The sequence below is a fragment of the Gekko japonicus genome, unplaced genomic scaffold (assembly GCF_001447785.1).
Source record: "Gekko japonicus isolate JY-2015 unplaced genomic scaffold, Gekko_japonicus_V1.1 scaffold2001, whole genome shotgun sequence".
NCBI lineage: Eukaryota > Metazoa > Chordata > Lepidosauria > Squamata > Gekkonidae > Gekko > Gekko japonicus.
Genome location: NW_015167595.1, coordinates 164,091 through 183,979, shown reverse-complemented (window position 1 = coordinate 183,979; position 19,889 = coordinate 164,091). Strand labels below are relative to the sequence as shown.

Below are 19,889 nucleotides of genomic sequence, written 5' to 3'. Positions count from 1 at the left end.
GTGAGGTGGGGGAGCGGTGGGGGAGTGGCTCCCGGTGGCCGGCCTGAGGTGGGCGGTGGGGGAGCTGGCGGACCTACCGGCTCTGCTCAGCGTCCTGAATGCGGCCGGTTAGTGTAGGGCGGGAAGAATTGCTGCTCAGAAGACGCTGGCTGCCGCGATGACTGGCTCCCTCCCCTCCCAGCCACCCAGCCAATGGCAGGCCAGGTTCGCTGAGGGAGCCAGTCAACGGAGGCAGCGTCTTCTGAGTGGCAACATTTTCGCCCATACACTAACGGGGCGCATTTTAGAACGTGGGTCCCCACTATTCAATTATGATAAGGAGAGATGATATTTCTGAATAAACCCTAGGGGTTAGCACCCCCACTTCCAGGCCCTTGTATCCATCCAAAAAGTGTTCGATATGGCAAGTAGGAGCTTACTGTGAGAGTGGGAACCTAGTAATGTTATTATTACAAGAACAGCTCCAGTTATCAAGATTATAGCTATTGCCTATACTTTCACAGAGAAGGAACCTAGATCCTAATTATGCAGCAACTCCAGACAGAATGGCTTTTCTATTTGCGGAGGAGGGAAGAGAGATGATTGCTGATTTCCCCCCCTCCTGCTTTGCATTCCAAATTTTTCTCCCCACTTTTTAAATTTGCATCTACTGCCCCAGAGCAGCACTACTTCAAGGGGCACAGAAGGCCACAGAGGGAGTGGGATGCAAGGAAGCTGCCTTCCTTCAGAGTGACTCTGCTTTGCACTGCTTGGGATCCAAGCCAAGATGAGGTTATACCAGGATTCTGCACTATCGCAGCTTCCTCAGAACTCAGACCCATTCTGTGCAGTACTAGAGGAGCCAAAGGTGGCTGAAATGAATGGCCCCAGACACACCTGTTGCTGCGTCAGACTGTATAGGTGCCACTCTAAACAATAGGCATTGATTTTCAAATCAGCTCCCTGATACCTGTAATGTCTGCATGGGCAAAGTTTCATTCACACTATCTGTTATTTCACAGAACTCAAGAGACAGAAAATTCTCATTAGCACTCTGTCATCAAGATAGAATGCTGATGACCCTAGCATAGGAAACCAGTGCTGTACTTCAACTCAGCAGAAAGCAAAAACAGAGATAAGATACTGAGTTAACAATTAACACACTCTTTCAGTGCTTATTTATACATAAATCCAATGAATGATTTAAAATGCATTTAGCAGCCTTTAGTTTCAGATTCTCATTTCCTCCAAACACCAAAGGCAATAAGTATCCAATACCAGAAGTGTTTTTATTTGAAGAAAAGCATTATTCCATGAGGTTTTAGGTTTATTTGCACTGCCTTGTAAAAAAAATCCCCAAAACTAACTTAATCAAAGAAACAAACATACCTAGGTTAACTTGCAAACTAATCTCCAAGAACAGAAAGTGTATCTTAGCTTAAATATTTATTTAAAGCTACATTTGCACAAAATGTATATCCACTGGCACACCACTATAGTAAAGTTTACTAGTTAAATGAAGTATTACATTATTATCAATACCACATTTAAACAGCAGTCCTAAGCAGGTCTACTCAGTAAACCACAAACTAGGTACTATCTGCAGCTCTGTTTATGTGAATGGAAAATTACGCATCTTAAATAATGTCTATTAAATGTGACTTCTTTCCACCTGATTTGTAATCAGTCAAAATTAGATCTGCACTTGTATGTTTAGGATTAACTTTTTGAGATTTCTTAAAAGGAGCAATACAATTTAAGATGAAACTGTGAAATACATGAACTTCTCCAACTACAATGTATTTTTGGCCAAAAGTCTATAGTAAAAGCGGCCACTTGGGGCCAAACTATATGAAAATTTAAACTTATCGAAATAACAGCCCAGGGGACTTGGGGGTGACTGGGACTGTAGTGCTGGGTGAAAAAGGGTTCAGCACCCCCCCCACACACCCTTTTTCTGATGTAAATAGGAATAGTTGATTGATTTCAGAAAGAAATGGTAGGGGACTGAAGATAGAAGAAGGTGGAATTAGACAGTTTAGGTAAAGCTGAGCTATGGGTGAACTGTAATACATTACTTGGCATGTGGCGCATGCAGCATAGAATAGACCTGGCTTTGATGTTGAAAGCCTCCTCTCCAGCTTTTAATCCCTGATTAACAAGGTTAACCACTTCATCCGGAGTGAGGTCTCCCCTGCATAAAAGAAATACAGAGAGATCAGTTAGCAGATGATCACTGCCCAACAATGACAGAAGAAGCAGTGGAAGATCACATCACCCAGAGTCAGTTTTGGACTTTAGATGGCAGAAGTGTTTACTGAGTATCTCTCCATGAACACTAAGGGCAGAAGAACATATTAAACTATAACGGCAGAAGATATACACACATCTGGGGCAGTAAAGACTGTGATTATGCGTAGGGTGGCAGGGAAAAGGAGCAAGGGGGGGGAACAGAGAGAGAGAGAGAGATGTTAAGTGCCACTTCTCATGCCCCTGCTTTCAAGAGGGAATGTCTGGATTGCTTCTCCCTAAAAGGAGGCCCCATAGGGGTTTTGTAACATGCAATTTAAATTTTCGGCCTAAAATGAGAAGGGGGTATATGGTTCTGTGAACATGTGGTGACCACTTCGTAGAGGACGTCATCAAACACCTGTTTACACATGACAAAAGTCTTCCACAAAAGTATGATCTGGCTTTTAGGGTTATTTCCAAATATTCCATAAGCACTATCAGCATAACAGAAAAAAGAGCCTAATTTCAACCCATCCCATTTAAATGATAATACAGGTCATCACATATAGTTTAATGAAGGGCACCACTATTTTTGCTACTGCAAAAGGGAGCAATTTACAACTTCTTCAGAAGAAGGCTGTCACCTTGCAAGGTTGAATGGCTTGTCTTGTTAGCAGTGTGGCATAATACCTGTACTAGAATTGATTGCCCCTTTGTTTCCATAAGGAAATAAGATTTTTTTCTAGCTGGTGACAGCAATACTCCCTCTCCTCAAGCCCCACCCCAGTCCAAGAACTTATTAATATGCACAGCTTCAGGCTACCCTGGCAAAAATTAAACCACCCGTGCCAAAACTTCCTTCCTGCCCTTTTTACACTAATTCCTCAGAGTGGCTTCTTACAAAGCTGGTTTTGAATTAGCACAGGATCGTCAAACAAAGCTCTGATTTCTTCTAAACAAATTAGGAGCTGTAAAGATCCTCTGCAGGGCCACTCTCAACAGCCAAATGTGCTACAGGTCCCCCCCCCCCAGGAGAGAAGGGGAAGGAAAGGCCATTTTTAACTGTGGTTGTTCTCTAGAAAAAAGTATATCCTCTGCCAACCTCCCTGCCCCAGCAGCTTTAAACAGGCAAGACGGATGAAGTGTTCAAGGCTAGAGGGCAGTGTGTGAACCTTGTCAAAGAATGGTCTATAGCATGGATGGAGGAAATAGGGTAGAGATTTCTTATTGGGATATAGGTTTAGTGATTCAAAGACCCAGAGTATCAAGAATACATCAAGAAAAAATGCATTTCATATTGTACAGTTGGTAAAAGGATTGTTTTCTTAACAGGGTAGAGGCGCAAGGCGAGCCTCAATAACTCAAAGTTAATTTTTCAAATTAGCAAAAATTTGTGCCAGCAATTATATGAGCATCATAAAAGTTATTTTATTCATTTGACATTTTCAGACCAGCAGAAAGTTAAGTACTTTGAAGTCCCACTGATTTCAACAGGAGAGTTAAGCTGTCCCCTCCCAATGATATCAGCACTTGGTTTCAGCAGTATTGTGGCTCACTTAATACAAGAATTCATCAAGATTCCTCAGTCAGCAGCAAATAAACAAAAAAAGTACAGTTGTAACAAAAAACGGAGGGTGAATCAATGGGTTGAACAGACTGTGGAGATCCCCATCAAGAGGTGCTCTTATATCAAATCAAAGATATAAAAACAATAGGCCTTGAGTTTCTAAAATTTTCTCTATTTTAATATATAAGTTTTACCAAGTCAAGCCAATTACAAATAAATAATACATATCCTACTCCTGCTGTATTGAGACAAGCAGACAATAAATAAGGATATGTTTCAAAAAATAAACAAACAAACAATGGCCCCGGTCATACGGGCCAGATATTGCGGGGGGGGGCGTGGCTAATTGCCCCGGCGCAGTTTGATTCGCGATTACGCGGTCAGACGCGCCGGCGGCACACCACGGGTCCTTCCCTTGGTGCCAGTGGGTAAATGAGGGACCGGAGGGGAATGCTGTGCGCCGGCGCGATCACACCACGGGCGTCTGGAGGCAGCCCATGGCAAACGTTTACTAGTACCTTGGAGGTACTAGTTTTTTAACGCGCATTGTTGGCAGTAAGCCACGAGTGCGCTCCACTTCCCAGATGTTGGGGTGTGATTGCGCCCGGATAATCCGCCCAACTTCTGTGCCTCTCCCGCGGCAACTTTGCCGTGTGACCGGGGCCAATATTTAGAGAGAGAAGGCAACTATAAACATAATATGTATTACATATCACTAACATTCTAAATCACTATAATACTTGCTTCTTTCATCCACTGCCAGCTCACTTTCTATGTCTGAATTCAATTACACATTCTTCTACAAGAGATTAGCGCGATTATAAATATCAAGATCTAAGTGAAATTCTTTTTTCCAAAATGTATGGGAAGGTTCCCAGCTTTCTGAAACATAGGGTTGGTTAGCCTCACCATTGCTTAATCTGACCAGATCTGCCAGTTTAGATGATTTTGCTGTCACCCCAACAGGGTTCATTTTTTTCCTTGTTAATTTCTGTTATTACTTTACGTTTTAATTGTAAATTGTTTTATAAGTGGAAATAAGGTTTTAGCTGTACTTAATATTCAAGCTTTCTGCCTTTTCCCAATTTTGTGTAAAATTCTTGCTGCACTCTTTGCTTTCATGCGTTTTCCAAATACATCGTGTTTGGAATTGATTACTCTGTTATTTGACAAATTTCACACAGAACATTCCTCCAAAATTTCCCAACTATATACTTGGCATTTCCAGATCATATGCTTGAAAGCTGCTTTTTTGTGGCTAGGTAAAGGTAAAGGTTTCCCTTGCTCAAAAGCCAATTGAATCCAACTCTAGGGATGCGGTACTCATCTCTGTTTCCAAGCCGAAGAGCCAGTGCTGTCCAAAGACATTTCTGTGGTCATGTGGCCAGCATGACTAGGCACTGAGGTGCACGGAACGCTGTTACCTTCCCACTGAAGTGGTACCTATTTATCTACTTGCAATTTCTTGCTTTTGAACGGCTAGGCTGGCAGGAGCTGGGACGAGAGATGGGAGCTCACTCTGTCATGCGGCACTTGGGTCTCGAATTGCTGACCTTCCAGTCTGCAGTTCAGCATCTTATACATATTTGTCAATATGAAATATCCACTTTTATTTCTGAGGCATTAATACCATTGAGAAATTGTTTTATATGAATTCTCCTTCATCCTAACATTTAAAGCAGAAGCAATGCAAAGATCACCTGACACAGTCATTCTCAGATATGTTCTTGCATTACGTTTTACATTTGGGAGTTTATGTGCCTATTCAAAACTGTTTTCAGCTTTAACAGTGATAAAGGGAGCTTTGACTCTTGAAAGCTCATACACACCAAAACGTTGTTGGTCTCTAAGGTACTACTGGGCTCAAATCTAGCTGTTCTACTGCAGACCAACACAGCCACCCTCTGAAACCACCTGTAATGAGCAACATATCGTGCATTAAGACTACATATATTTAGTATTAATTTAAATATTTGTCCTGTAAATTTCTGTTATTGCTCTACATTTTAATAGCAAATTGTTGTGTGAGCGGAAATATATAATTTATTTTAAAGATTTAAGCTGGATTTTGTGCCTCTTATTTTCTCTTAGATTTTCTGGGAACAATGAGGGAGAGAGAGGACTTCAGCACTGAACCAGAAGAATGAGAAATATATGGCAAGTGCCCTTTAAAAAAAGGAAGTACTTCTTTCCTGTTAAGATGGGAGAAAGCTGGTCCTGCACACTGCAAAATCAGTGCTCATTCTGGAAAGACTCCTCTTGTGAATGCTAAGACATAAAGTAATACTAGACATGTAGATGTGCCCTTTAATTATAAAACTGCACACCTAAAACCAATTTTCTTTTAACTACACATCAACAGGCAATAATGTTTAACTGATATTTATCCTTCCCAGGAAAACATTTTGTAATGCCTCTCAAACACATTTAAAGAGGTACTCACTTTTTCTGGCCCCAAGGGATTGGGTTCACTTTGCAGTTGGCAAGAAGGTGAGGGCTGTACCTGACCTCAACATAGATGACTCCCTCCTTTGCTTTCATTTCCACAAATTCATAAGCTATTCTTTTCACAGCTTCACGGTCTCCCCTGCACATATAAAAAGTCCAGTTATTTTTAAATAAATTCTACAGTAGGGTTGCCAGGTCTGGTTTGGAAAACACCTGGAGACTTTGGGGGTGGATCCAGGAGAGGGTGGGGTTTTGGGAGGGGAGAGGCCTTAGCATGGTACAATGCCATAAAGGCCACCCTTCAAAACAGCCATTTTCTCCAGGGGAGCTGATATCTGTCAGCTGGAGATGAGTTGTAAAAGCAGGAGATCCCCAGGCCCCACCTGGAGGCTGGCAACCCTACTCTACAGTCAAACAATCACCAAGCACCTGTAAAGATATGCACTGTGCTATGAATGTGAAATTGTTTATTTATGGAAAATATTTATGTCCCACCTTTCCACAATGCCCACAGTAGCTTCACAGCAGACTGTAATTGTAATCTAAACCTCAAAGGCACACTGCTCAAATACTTTCTGAATCTTCAAGCCTGATATGGACACAACTAAACAATGTTTTGTCCATTTATATTCCAGGCCCCCACCAAAAAAAAACTTCAGGAGGTTTATAATAAAGCAATTTAAAGTTAAATATGATTTACTCCAGTTCCAAACCCAGTTCTAATTCTAAACTGGTTGTAATTGCTAAATTATGCTTGCCATAAATGATGTAATCACTAAATTATGCTTGCCATAAATGATGCAAGGAAGAAGAAGAGGAGATTGGATTTATATCCCACCCTTCACTTGGTGTCTCAGAGCGGCTTACAAACTCCTTTCCCTTCCCCGCAAGAGACACCCTATGAGAGAGGTCTCCAGAGAACTGTTCTTGAGAGAACAGCTCTGACAGAACTATGGCTTGCCAAAGGTCATCCAGCAGCTGCAAGTGGAGGAGTGAGGAATCAAACCTGCTTCTCCCAGATTAGAGTCCGTGCACTTAACCACTATACCAAACTGGCCCACATGTTCCCTATTTGAAATTCAGTTACGTGATCCGCTGACTAATAGAAAATTCAGAATGATTAGCTGCAGAATAGAATTTTTCTACTTTTTTGTATTCCACATGGAAAGGCAGTTTTCCTGTTAATTACCCAGACATGTTTGAAAATAGAAATTGAAGGAAAGTGAATTTCAGTTACACTCTTTTAAGCCCCAGTGGTTTTAGAAGGGTGTAACTCTGTTTAGGATTGCACTGTTGGTCTCTTTTCAGCATTTCACACAGCTAAAATTACAGCAGTGCTCCCTTGATTGTGCCAAGCAAAGTTCCTTGAAGAATGTAGTATAAGCATTGCATTAAGTGAATAAATATGGGGCCTGCATCAGTTGTTTTGAACCCAACCCGCACTGCCTGAACTTGCCAATGTTTTTCTATGATTCATTGTAAACTGTTATTTCAGTTCTTCATGGCTGCAGTCACATACACTAAATAATCCACTTTCAATCCACTTTAAGTGCACTTTCCAACTAGATTTTACTGTGTGAACAGGTAAAATCATCATCAGCTTCTTTTGCTCTTTGTTTTGGTGACTGGTGTGGCCCTCTTTTCAATTAAATAGAACCTCTGTGTTCAGAGGAAGTATACCTCTGAACACCAGGTGTTGAGGGGCAACAAGAAGGAAAGCTATTGCCTTCATGTCCTTCTTTGTGTGCTTTGTAGCAGAAATCAGGTTAGGTACTATGATAAACAGGATGCTGGAGGAGATGGGCCTTTGGTTTGACCTAATAGAGCTCTTATTACATTCTATTACAATGCCCTGTCCGTCCCCACAGTGGCTCAACTGATCATTCTTCCTTCTCAACCCTATGAATAACTAGATTTCATGAATACAACATAAACCTCTGCACTTTTTCCTACAAATAAAACAGAAGGATGCCCTGAACTATAGCATGTTGTCCTAGATCCAAGGGTAATGCAACACAGAATATGCATTGAGCACATTTCATTCAAAAGGAAGACTGCAGGAGCTAATGCAGTCTTTCCCAGATATATTTATTGACATATATGAACCTGATGATTATCTGAGATCCTCTTCAGAGGTTTTTCTCCTAGGGAGACATTTAAGACATTGTATGAGTGGGGGTCTTTTCTTTCATGGTACTCCAGTTTTGGAATACCTTCCAAGACATGCTTGCTGCCAACTTCAGTGACACTCAGGTGCCAGGTGGAAACATCATCCATTGGGGAAAAAACCAATGTCAACACTCCTGTTTTAACTGTAGCTTGTTTTAAGAGTCACTGCCAGTCATGTTACTGCTAGTCACAAGCCCAATGTGAAAGACCAAGGCAAACTGTGGGCACATACAGTGTAATTTGTAGTAAGCAAATTACATGTTTACTGCTTATGTGGTATGATTTAAGGCATCCAGTTGCTTACAGTTTCTCTGCTCTTTAGTGTATGGGTGAATCCATAACTGGCCTACCTCTCCATTTAAACTGAAGAGATTTTGATTCTAGAATTTTGTTCTGTGATACTGTGTCTTGATTTTTTTGTGTGTTCCTTTCATTGTTTGCTACCTTGAAAGTTTTGAAAATGAAAGGCAGGATATATTTAAACACACACACTTGAAATACTCCATATAAACAGCAAACGTTATCCTAGGCTTCTTCCCATCTTGTTCTGTACTTGCATTTCTTAGACCATTAGTACAGGTATGAACCATTTCAACAAACATTTGGAAAAACAGCAGCAAGGCAATGTTTAGGGAACAAACTCACAAACTTAACTTGCAACTCATAGGCTGCATATGGGTGTGCATAACTGGAGCTGGGAGCCACTGAGAAAAGACATTTAATGAGTTCAGCTTTCTCCTCAGGATGGGCCCTGAGGAAAGTGCTTCTTCCTATGCCTTCCTGCTTGTAGCAGAAGTCAGACATGAAAAGCACGTAAGAACATAAGAGATGCCAATGCTGGATCAGGCCAAAGGCCCATCCAGTCCAACACTCTGTATCACACAGTGGCCAGAAATACCAGTGCCATCAGGAGGTCCACCAGTGGGGCCAGGACATTAGAAGCCCTCCCACTGTTGACCCCCCCCCCCAAGCACCAAGATGACAGAGCATCACTTGCCCCAGAGTCCCTATCTATACCTTGTGGCTAATAGCCACTGATGGACCTCTGCTCCATATGCTTATCTAATTCCCTTTTGAAGCCGTCCATGCTTGTAGCCGCCACCACTTCCTGTGGCAGTGAATTCCATGTGTTAATCACCCTTTGGGTGAAGAAGTACTTCCTTTTATCCGTTCTAACCCGACCGCTCAGCAATTTCATGGAGTGCCCACGAGTTCTTGTATTGTGAAAAAAGGAGAAAAGTACCTCTTTCTCTACCTGTTCTTTCCCATGCATAATCTTATAAACCTCAATCATGTCACCCCTCAGTCGTCGTTTCTCCAAGTTAAAGAGCCCTAAGCGCCTTAACCTTTCCTCATAGGGAAAGTGTTCCAACCCTTTTATCATTCGAGTTGTCCTTTTCTGCACTTTTTCCAAAGCTATAATATCCTTTAAGGTGTGGTGACCAGACCTGCACACAGTATTCCAAATGAGGTCGCACCATTGATGTATATAGGGGCATTATAATATTGGCTGATCTGTTTTCAATACCCTTCTGTCCAACTGTCCATAAAGTCAAAGATATTTTTCTTCTTCTTCTTTTCTGGAGTAATTTTTGATGCACTTTTAATTTTCTAAGGTTTTCTTTTTACGCTTACAAATAAGGCAAATGTGCAAGCAATAAGGTCCAAGCTATGTATTAAAAGGTTAAAATAAAGCTGATCGCCTGTATCAAGCAGGGTACAGGGAAGGGTAACAGATTCCTGAATCAGCATTCAGTAAGCTGATTTGGTTGCCAAAGGAAAAAAAGTTAGGCTTGAGCTACAGGAGGAAAATTGCCAACATGCCCCATTTTCATGGTATGTCTGTACAGAGCCATCAGAAAGGCAAACAACCTATGCCTCACTCAAAAATCTTTACTTAATGATAAGTAACTCTTAGCAAGCAGGCTTTACTGTATTAATATGATTAATTTTAGGTTTATTGGCAAGGATCTCACCACTCTACTCAGCAAAGTTTGACACCTTCCTCCAGCTTAAATGGTTCTTACTGCGGCAGAAGAGCCATATAAGGAGGAGGAAGGGATGAAGGTAGGTTTCAGACTTTGCTGAAATGGGTGGTAGGATGCATGGCCATATTATATCACATTGGAGCAGAGTACGGAACTGAATGAGATGCCACTGGCTGAGCCCCCCCCCTTCTTAGCCTTGGCCTCCCGGCACTGCAAACAACCTGTTATATAATTTCAAATAGACCACTATGCTATTAATTCCAAGAATCAGAATTCCGTGGCCTGAAAGCAATTTCTCAAGCAAGACTTCATTAGCCACAGAACAGGAAGCTCTCATATTAGTCACAAGATCTGCACCAGCCTGGAAGTCAGTATGCAATGCAGAATGTACACAGTGCTGATCCCAACAAACCCTATTCCTTGTGACAGCAGTTCTAGAACTGCCCACAGAAAGTAGTGAAAGGACGGTTTTCACATGACCTTAGAAACTGCTTTGCTCACTTCACCACAGGCAAAGGGTCACCATGCACCAGCAAGTCACACAGACTCAGCACTCATTAATCTTATTTGCGAATCAAAGCCTGCACTTTTGTGTTCAAAGCTTTGAAAGGCATTCATAAGTGCATTTCATTGTTTACCAGAATCAACCTAATGTGGTAAAACAAAACAAGGTCCAGATCACAGGTCCCCATGCTGGTAAAATCAATCCATAGTAGAGAAAAGAGACTGAGGAGGCTTCTGACAGTGGTTAAGAGAAAGTTATTTTACTTACGCAATTGCTGGCATGTAGAGGGAAAACTTTGCTAGGAACTCTGTGAGACAGAGTGGCTCATTGTAGCTAACTTGTTGTAGGAGGCCTTCTACAGTATCTGCAGGAAGACCAATTTTTCTTTTCCTATAAATTAAAAAACAACATAATATCATCTCTGTGTGAGTGTAAAATGCCATCAAAAGTTGCAGCAGACTGCCCAGGCAAGCCTGATCTTGTCAGATCTCCGGAGCTAAGCAGGGCCAGCCCTAGCTAGTATTTGGATGGGAGACCTCCAAGGAATACCAGACACAGAGGCAGGTGTGACACAGAGGCAGTGATGGCAAACCACCTCTGAATATCCCTTGCCTTCAAGTCTCACAAGGGGTCACAGAAGTCAGCTTGACTTGATGGCAAAAAAAAAAGTTGCTGCCAGTGTTCCCTCTAAGCTGAGTCGGTGTGAGCTAGCTCACAGTTTTTTAGCTGCCGGCTCACACATTTTTGTCTTATCTCAGGAAGGATGGCTCCAGATCAAACTAATTTATGCAGTAGCCAAATCGCTCGCTCACAACTTTAATGCCAGGAGCTCACGAAGTAGAATTTTTGTTCATAAGTCTCCATAGCTTAGAGGGAGCATTGGTTGCTGCTGACTTATAGCAACCACAGCAAGGGGCTTTTAAGACACATGAGAAGCAGAGTTGGTTTGCCATTGCTTTTACTCTACATATCATCTATTGATGACTTATTTTGATTCATTCTGAACTGTATTGTGTGGCTAGGAATCCTCAGATACTTGACATGTAGTCAACTTGTCACTATTTGGGTATAAATTCATTTTCTCTTGTGTACAAATATGGTCTGTAATGACTAATTTGGTTAATTCAAAAGAATCCTGAAAAAAGTACAAGTGAATTCAGTGCAGCCTCCCCAGCTGCTTTCTGTGATCCAGCCCAATTGCCTCCTCCCTCCAAGTGTTCCAGAAATCACACACACAAACACAAAATCATTTGTAGTCAGAGGGGGAAGAGAAGACAGCAACAATGGGCAGAATACGCATACTAACTGGCTTTTAAAAAGCAAGGAAATCTGCAAATTACTAACAGGACAAAGCACATAAATGAAATGCACACAAGTAGTTTTCTGAGCAAAGAATTCAGTGAATTTTATGGTGGAATTTGGATTCTCTGCTAACTTCCTGATCCCATTATAATTAACTAGGAATTATATTCCACTGAGTTCAATGGTACTTAGGGAGATAGATTCTGGTGGGGTAGCCGTGTTGGTCTGAAGCAGCAGAACAAAGTTTGAGTCCAGTGGCACCTTTAAGACCAACAAAGTTTTATTCAAGATATAAGCTTTCGTGTGCAAGCACCCCACCCCACCCCCTATAAGTAATGGCTGAGGATGTTCTGTTCCACTGTATCTGAGGAAATGTGCCTGCACATGAATAAAACTTTGTTGGCCTTAAAGGTGCCACTGGACTCAAACTTTGTTCTGGTACTCAGGAAGCAATTCCCTGTAGGGTTACACAGAAGTAAGTTCTGTTTTTTTTAACGCGGCTTGTTTCCAGGAAAGTGTTCTTAGTCTAAGGTAGCACACATAGGTCTCTCAACATACTTGAGGACAATCAAGAGCTATAAGGCTAAGTGAAAGACCTTTCCTTTTCCTGGAATTGATGATAAATTGTCATCCTCCATGCCAGGTTGTTCCCTCCCCCTTCCTTCAATTCAGCTAAACAATAGCATCTCACTTTTGGCTCAAGAAATTGCTTTTCAAAATACACTGTAACAGAAATTCCTAATACAATGTCCTTACATGACATCTGTTTTTATTTGCAAAGAAACAGTTTTGGTTATTGAAGCCACATCGGCTTGAATATGGCTTCATACACAAGCTACACTCCCAGTTGCCCCCTTACGAGATCAATGCTATCTAGCATTTTCTATAATAACAAGGGCCGATCCATACTTATATCTCTATGTACTAATGTCTTCCTACTTTTATTCAGTGATTTTTTTATTTTATTCAGTGATTTTTTTAATCTGTGGTCTAGCTCCAACAGCATTTGTCAGTCTGCTTCCTTGACCCCATCCACTTCACATGAACACATACACGAACAGATGAAGCTGCCTTATACTGAATCAGACCACTAGTCCATCTTTGACTGCGGTCACACATACTAAATAATCCACTTTCAATACACTTTCCAACAGGATTTTGCCAGTTCACACAGCAAAATCCAGTTGGAAAGTGCACTGAAAGTGGATTACTTAGTGTGTGAGAGCGCAGCCCAAGTCAGAGTTGTCTACTCAGACTGGCAGTGATTCCACAGGCACTCAGGATGAGGTCCTCCACATCACTTACTATCTGATCCTCACTGGAGATGTCAGAGATTGAACCTGGGATCTTCTGTGCATTGAGCAGATGCTCTATCACTGAGCCACGACCCCTCCCCTGAGTACCTCCTGACTGTTCAGCTGAGGATAGAGCTTGAGACAGGGATGGGAGAGGAGCTGGAAAATCTGTTACCACTGTAGCTTTGCAGCTTAGATCCACTTGCTAGTTCTGTAACCATTGGTGGTGGTGGGAAATGCTGTCGAGTCACAGCTGTCTTATGGTGACCCCATAGGGTTTTCAAGGTAAGAGATGCTCAGAGGTGATTTGCCATTGCCTTCCTCTGCCTCACGGCCTTGGAGACTTCCCATTTAAATACTAGCCAGAGCTGACCCTTCTTAGCTTCAAAGATCTGATGAGATTGGGCTATCCAGGGAGACTTAAATTTAGTAACATTTTAAAAAGCAACACAATAGAGATCACAAAAAGTCAAGCCAAAGCTTAAGACATTTCATTTGCTTACTCTAAAGCTGTAACTATCAGAGGCCATTTTGCAAATACAGACTTAATTATAAAAGATTATATTTTTAAAAAAATGGAGAATCACAACCAAGCCTAACACCACTCACTTGCCAATTTGTAAAATAGTTTCAGGTTTAATGGATCCATCCAGATGAACATGCAGTTCTACCTGCAAAAAGTTGAAGAAATAGAGAAACAATTGGATATTAAAGTCACTGCAACACAGAGGTAGAAAAGCACATTAACAGAAAGTTCATCTGCATGGGCTTTTCATGAGCCAAAAATGGCTTCTATCAGCCTGCCAGTTCTGTTGGCCTGACAAGGGTGCTTTTCAGATTGAGATGGGCTTGTGCGGTCCCCCGCCCCCCGCTGCTGCAGCTGTGGAAGCAGCACAACAGCAATAGAGTTTCCACATGGCAGATTTCCTTGCATTTTCACTGCCTTAGTCCCCTAGCACCTGCCACCCCAGCTCTCCGTGGCTCTAATTAACAATGACCCACCCTTAGTACCAGTCCAAAAGCTTAACCCAGAGGCTGATCTGGAAAATGCAACTGGTTCAAAATGTAGCTGCAAGAGTCCTAACGGGAACACTCTTTAAAGCACATATCCAACCATTGCTCTATCAGCTGCATTGGCTCCAGATTGCAGACTGGATCAAGTTCAAGGTTCTGGTGCTGACCTTTAACGTCCTTAACATACATACAACATTATGCTCGAGTGATCAAAATCTACTGGTGGTCCCCCGCCCAAAGAGCATTTGTCTGTCAAGGGCCAGGGGTTTTTCAGCCCTGGCAGTACAGTCTTTCTGTAGAGATCAGGACCCTGTGGGATTTAGTACAATTCCACAGTGCCTGCAAAACAGGCTTGTTCCTCTGGGCCTATGGTTGAGGGCAGGGCAGGGCAGTGCAGTGGGGGTCCTAGCTGGTAACAAGTTTGGCCTCCCCCTCTTCTTCCTTTTCCCCTCCCCTTGTGTCCCCCCCATTCCCTTGAATATTGCCCCTTCATATGCCCTCTGGAATTTTATAGAATTGTTGTAACTATATTATATTTTACTGCATTTATTGCAATTATATGCTGTTTTAAAAGTTTTTAAAATTGTATTTTATGGTTTGATGTTACCCGCTCTGAGCCAGTTTCGGGAAGAGTGGGGTATAAATTAAATAAAATAATAATTAAATGCATTATTATGATGCTGTTGTTGACACTGGAAAACATAAATCTTGTTTATAAATCAGTGCTGAGCCATAGACTAATAACTTGCGTGCTACACACATAAAAACAGCAGGGAATGTAGACTAATAATGTGCGTGCCACACATAAAAACAGCAGGGAATAGGGAACTCTGATCTTCAAAGTCCTAGTGTGAATACTGACTGTAAACTAAAATTTCTAGTTGACGTCACTCAGTCAACCTAGGCAGTATCAGCAGAAAACAGATGTTTCCTTCTCAGTTTGTGATATCAATTGGACTACTTACAATAATCAAGCAAGGCACAAGAGCACTTGATAAGATAGGGCCTATACATTTGTCTAATGAACCACATATATCTTTTGCTGTCCAAGGAGGAGAGCAATTTAGGAGCATATATTTATTCTCAATCTCTTTAATCAAAATTTATTCAAAGCATCCTTTCAATTCTAGCTAAATTCTTACAATGTGTTCTTTTACAAAAGAGAAAAAATGAAATTATTGTCTCCACACATAAGCATTTTTGTACAGCCTACATTTCTCATGTTATTCTATGCAATTAAATAACCTTTGGATGTCCCATACATTGCACCAGCACAACAGGCCCCACCTTTCTTTCTATATTTTGATGGACCCTTTGCTGCTTTTCTACAAAACTAAATGGAATAAATTAATGACCAAATTTTGGAGCATCTTCCCTATTGGCCCAGGCTAAGCTATTTCAGGCTTTTAAGGCAGGGGATGCCTTCAAAAATGAATACCCTTAAAATGGCTTTTGATCATGGGATCTAAACTAAACCTCCATTTTCAAAAACAGTATAGCACTGAATATCAGATGCTAGGAATAACAACAGGGGAGCAAGTGCTTTTCCTGGGTTTCCCTGAGGCACCTGGCTGGCTGTTGCAAGACACAAAAACTTTGGTATAATTCAGACAGGGCTGCCCTTATGGCAGTCTTATGACAACTGCTTTACCATAGCCAAGGCCTTGGGACATACCTTAGAACATAAGAACATAAGAGACGCCAATGTTGGATCAGGCCAAAAGCTCATCCAGTCCAACTGTCACACAGTGGCCAAAAATACCAGGTGCCATCAGGAGGTCCACCAGTGGGGCCAGGACATTAGAAGCCCTCCCACTGTTGCCCCCCCCTCCAAGCACCAAGAAGACAGAGCATCACTTGCCCCAGAGTCCCTATCTATACCTTGTAAGGCTGCACCATAGATTCACACAGGGGCATTATGATACTGTCTGATTTGTTTTCAATCCCCTTCCTAGTAATCCCCAGTAGCATTTGCCTTTTTTATTGCAGCTGCATACAGAGTTGACATTTTCAGGTCCCTGCCACACGAGGGAAAAAAAGGACGGGCAAAGTGCGGCTTTTAAAAGCCGCACCAAAAAAGGGATGCGGCGGCGGGATCATACAGATCCCATGAGCGGCCATGCAATTGCTCCCCGGCACGATCAGATGCCGGGGAGACCAGTGAGGAAGCCACGGGAGGCTGCCGAACTGCGCATGTCTGAGCATGCGCAGTTCGGCCAGGAGGCGGGGATGCGCCGGCGGAAGAACGCGCCGGCGATCCCATGGCCGGCCTTGATGCGGCCTTTCGGAAAGAACCACCTCGGTAGGTGGTTCTTTTTTGCTGCGGGTTATCGTTGGAAGGGCCGGATCGGGGACGGGCATGCAACGCTTCCCAGATGTTGCGGTGGGATCGCGCCTGTTTGCTCCGCCCCCGATCCGTCCCTCTCCCGGCCCAAATCCTCTCATGTGACCGGGGCCTCTGTGAGTTATCTACCACGACTCCAAGATCTCTCTCTCCTGGTCAGTTACTGCTAGTTTGGACCCCCTCAACCTATGTTTATAGTTAGGATTTTTGGCTCCAGTGTGCATTACTTTGCACTTGCCCACATTAAACCTCATTTGCCACATTGACACAAGGCCCATAGCCAGAAAATTTTCAGTGGGGGGGGGCACAATGTCACTTCCAACATCACAAAAATAATTTAATAAAAATAAATAAAACAAGGAGGCAGCATAGGTACAAACATATGAACTAAGTTGGACAAATTCTCCTTAAGAAGAGCACATATATTGGCTAGGTTCCTCCATTAACAGCGGAGAGATTGTAAAATTCAATGTAAGTCTTGCTTCCAATACTGTAGTAATAGAGTTGAGGATTTTCCTATTAGCTACTCATGGTTGGATCGCAGGGATAAATGTCTCCCAGATATATGGAAGAATTCCAAACATTGTTCCACCTTTCCAAAGACATTCTTAAAAATGTTCTCATTGTAACATCACGGTAGCTTGTAGAGTGACTTGACTCAGCACAAACTGTGTACTGAAGGTGTTTACCATCATGTTGTAAATTGTACTGTAAAGATCTAACATTCTTTGCTTTTAAAACATGTAGCTTAACACTTGTGCAGTACTGTATGTTACTACATACAATATTAAAGACTAATTATTCCCAGCAACATCTATTCCCAGACAATATTAAAGACTAATTATTCCCAGCAACATCTAATATCAAGTATGTGATCTATAAGGCTACTAGCACCACCTCTGCGGAGGAGTTAAACAACATAAGACACAGTGAACACATTTATGTAGACTTTAAAGATCCTGTGCAGTAAGTCATAAAAGTTACTTTTAACCTTACTGCATTCCTCATTCTCACAAGTCAGCATTATGTCGTTAACTTCCTCGTATCACTTAGAAACTCGGACTAGCAGGATGTGTGGTCATCATAATTATTGTTTAGGATGAACTGGTTTCGTTTTCTCCGACTGCTTCCTCAAGCTCTGTGGGAAGTTAAACCAGCCAGTTCTCAACTGTCAGTTTCACTAGTGCAGAAAGGATTCTATTCACACATCGGACAAAGAAAGCCACATGTTCAGCACACTTTAACTGGTGCATGCAAAGGTCTATGCTTGAAATGAATGTGTGCAGCAGGATCTATTAAAATACACACAAGGGAGTTCTGCAGTTTTAACATACCCCACCCCTAGTACAAAAGATGACTTTGTACAGTCATCTCACATGAACAACCACATGGATACAGGTCTCATGAATGGTGGAACATTTGTTCAGTTCATATCACTGACCAAAAGTTTAGATGGCGTCAAAACCTAGCTCTGACACACTCGTCTGGCCTGGAATTGGTTTGCATTCAACAAATTATTTAGAAGATCAGACTCTAGAATAAAAAGAAGATACTGACAAAGAGATTTTAACTTAATTTTTATAGCACTTTTTGGTGTCAAGGGGATAGCTGCTTGTGGCCAGCATCTCACAGGGCTTCTGTTGTGAGGGGGAAATGGAGGAAGGCATAACAATATTGTAAGCTGCTTGGGTGTCCGCTGGGAGGGAAGCAGAGTATAATGGTCAACATAAAGAATTCAGCAGGTTCTTAGGATAGGGCCGCTACTAGCTGTTTAATTATAAGTAACCATATAACAGTTACCTTACTTAACTACGGCATGAATAAAGTCAGCATTATAAGTGTCTTGGTGAGGTTACTACATAAAAGATGTGCTTTGCATGCATAAAAATGGGCAGGAACACCATAAGAAAAATAACATTTCTAGAAGGGTGGGTAGGATATATTGAGCAACTGAAAGTTGCTTTACATACTACAATATTTCTTTGTGGTAGGCACACCTGGGTACAGAATAGTGACACATTTTGCTTGGATTTACGCATGCTAAGAAACCACAAATGACATGCAGCAACCAAGCTGCCGCACATATACACCACCACAAACAAAACCTGTAAACCATGAACACAGTCCATACAGGAATGCAGATGGAAAAAAAATGGGCAGGCACTGGGAAGGAAGGGGTTAGAAGAAAAGCTTTGCCCCGTAGGAATGACAAGACGGGGGAGGCGAGAGAGGACAGCCAGCCCAGGAAAGCTGAAATGCAAGAAGCATTCGTAAGAGTCAGCAAGCCTCCCAAAGCAACGGGGGCGAGGGGCACCACACCAGTCGGAATGGCTTGAAGGATGCTGAGACAGGCAAGGGAGGATGGCAAGAACCGAGAGGGCGGCAGGGAGGTGGAGAGGCGCTGGGGATGGGGGAATAAAAAGGGGAAAAGCTTTGACAGACGGTCCAGAAGAGGCAGGGCCAGTTCTACCATTTACCTGGGCGAGGAGTTCCTGGGGTTCCAGTGAAGGGGTAGCAAGTTGACAATTGTTTTTTTTTACCAACAGGTGTCTGTGTGTGCGGCGGCGGGCGAGGAGATTTGGGTTTCCCGCCTCAGGGACCAGAAATATTTTCTTTCTGGTCAGGGGATCCAAGTGGGAAGGGCCGGTCGAGGCCAGGGGGAAAGCGCTGGGTCCTGAGGCAGAATCGTTTTCCTAAAAGGAAGGCTCCGCCGGGGTTCTTGGGATTGGAGGAAAGCGCCTCCCGCCCAGGGCGGCCCCGTCTGTGAGGGTGCCTCGAGGCAGGGACCAAAGGGCGGGCAGGGCACTCACCTTGGGCTTGTCGAAAACGGGCGGACCGTTCTCCATGCTGCCTCCTCGCCTCCCCTCGGCGGTTTTCTGCCAGCCCGGTCAGCCAGGACTTTTTGTGGCCTCGGGAAGGAGCCCCGCCCCCTCCCGGCTCTCCCGCAGCGCTGGCTCCGCCCAACCGTCCGCTCGGGACCAGCCCGCCTCGGGAGTATGAGGCGCTGACCGGGCGGTTGAGGCGGGAACCGCCTTCCTTCCCCCCC

At 42.9% G+C, this 19,889-nt stretch overlaps 1 protein-coding gene across 1 annotated transcript in view; it reads right to left on the bottom strand.

Annotated features, from left to right (window-relative positions):
- Positions 1–19,716, bottom strand: part of ADA (adenosine deaminase) — a 41,260-nt gene extending 21,544 nt beyond the window's left edge. The window contains exons 1-5 of the mRNA XM_015413975.1: positions 19,654–19,716; positions 14,095–14,156; positions 11,156–11,278; positions 6,222–6,365; positions 2,058–2,173 (exon numbers count right to left, since the gene is read on the bottom strand). Of these exons, the coding sequence (XP_015269461.1) occupies positions 2,058–2,173; positions 6,222–6,365; positions 11,156–11,278; positions 14,095–14,156; positions 19,654–19,689 (481 nt within the window). The 5' untranslated portion in view covers positions 19,690–19,716. The remainder of the gene's footprint in view (positions 1–2,057; positions 2,174–6,221; positions 6,366–11,155; positions 11,279–14,094; positions 14,157–19,653) is intronic.
- Between the last annotated feature and the right edge of the window lie 173 nt (positions 19,717–19,889).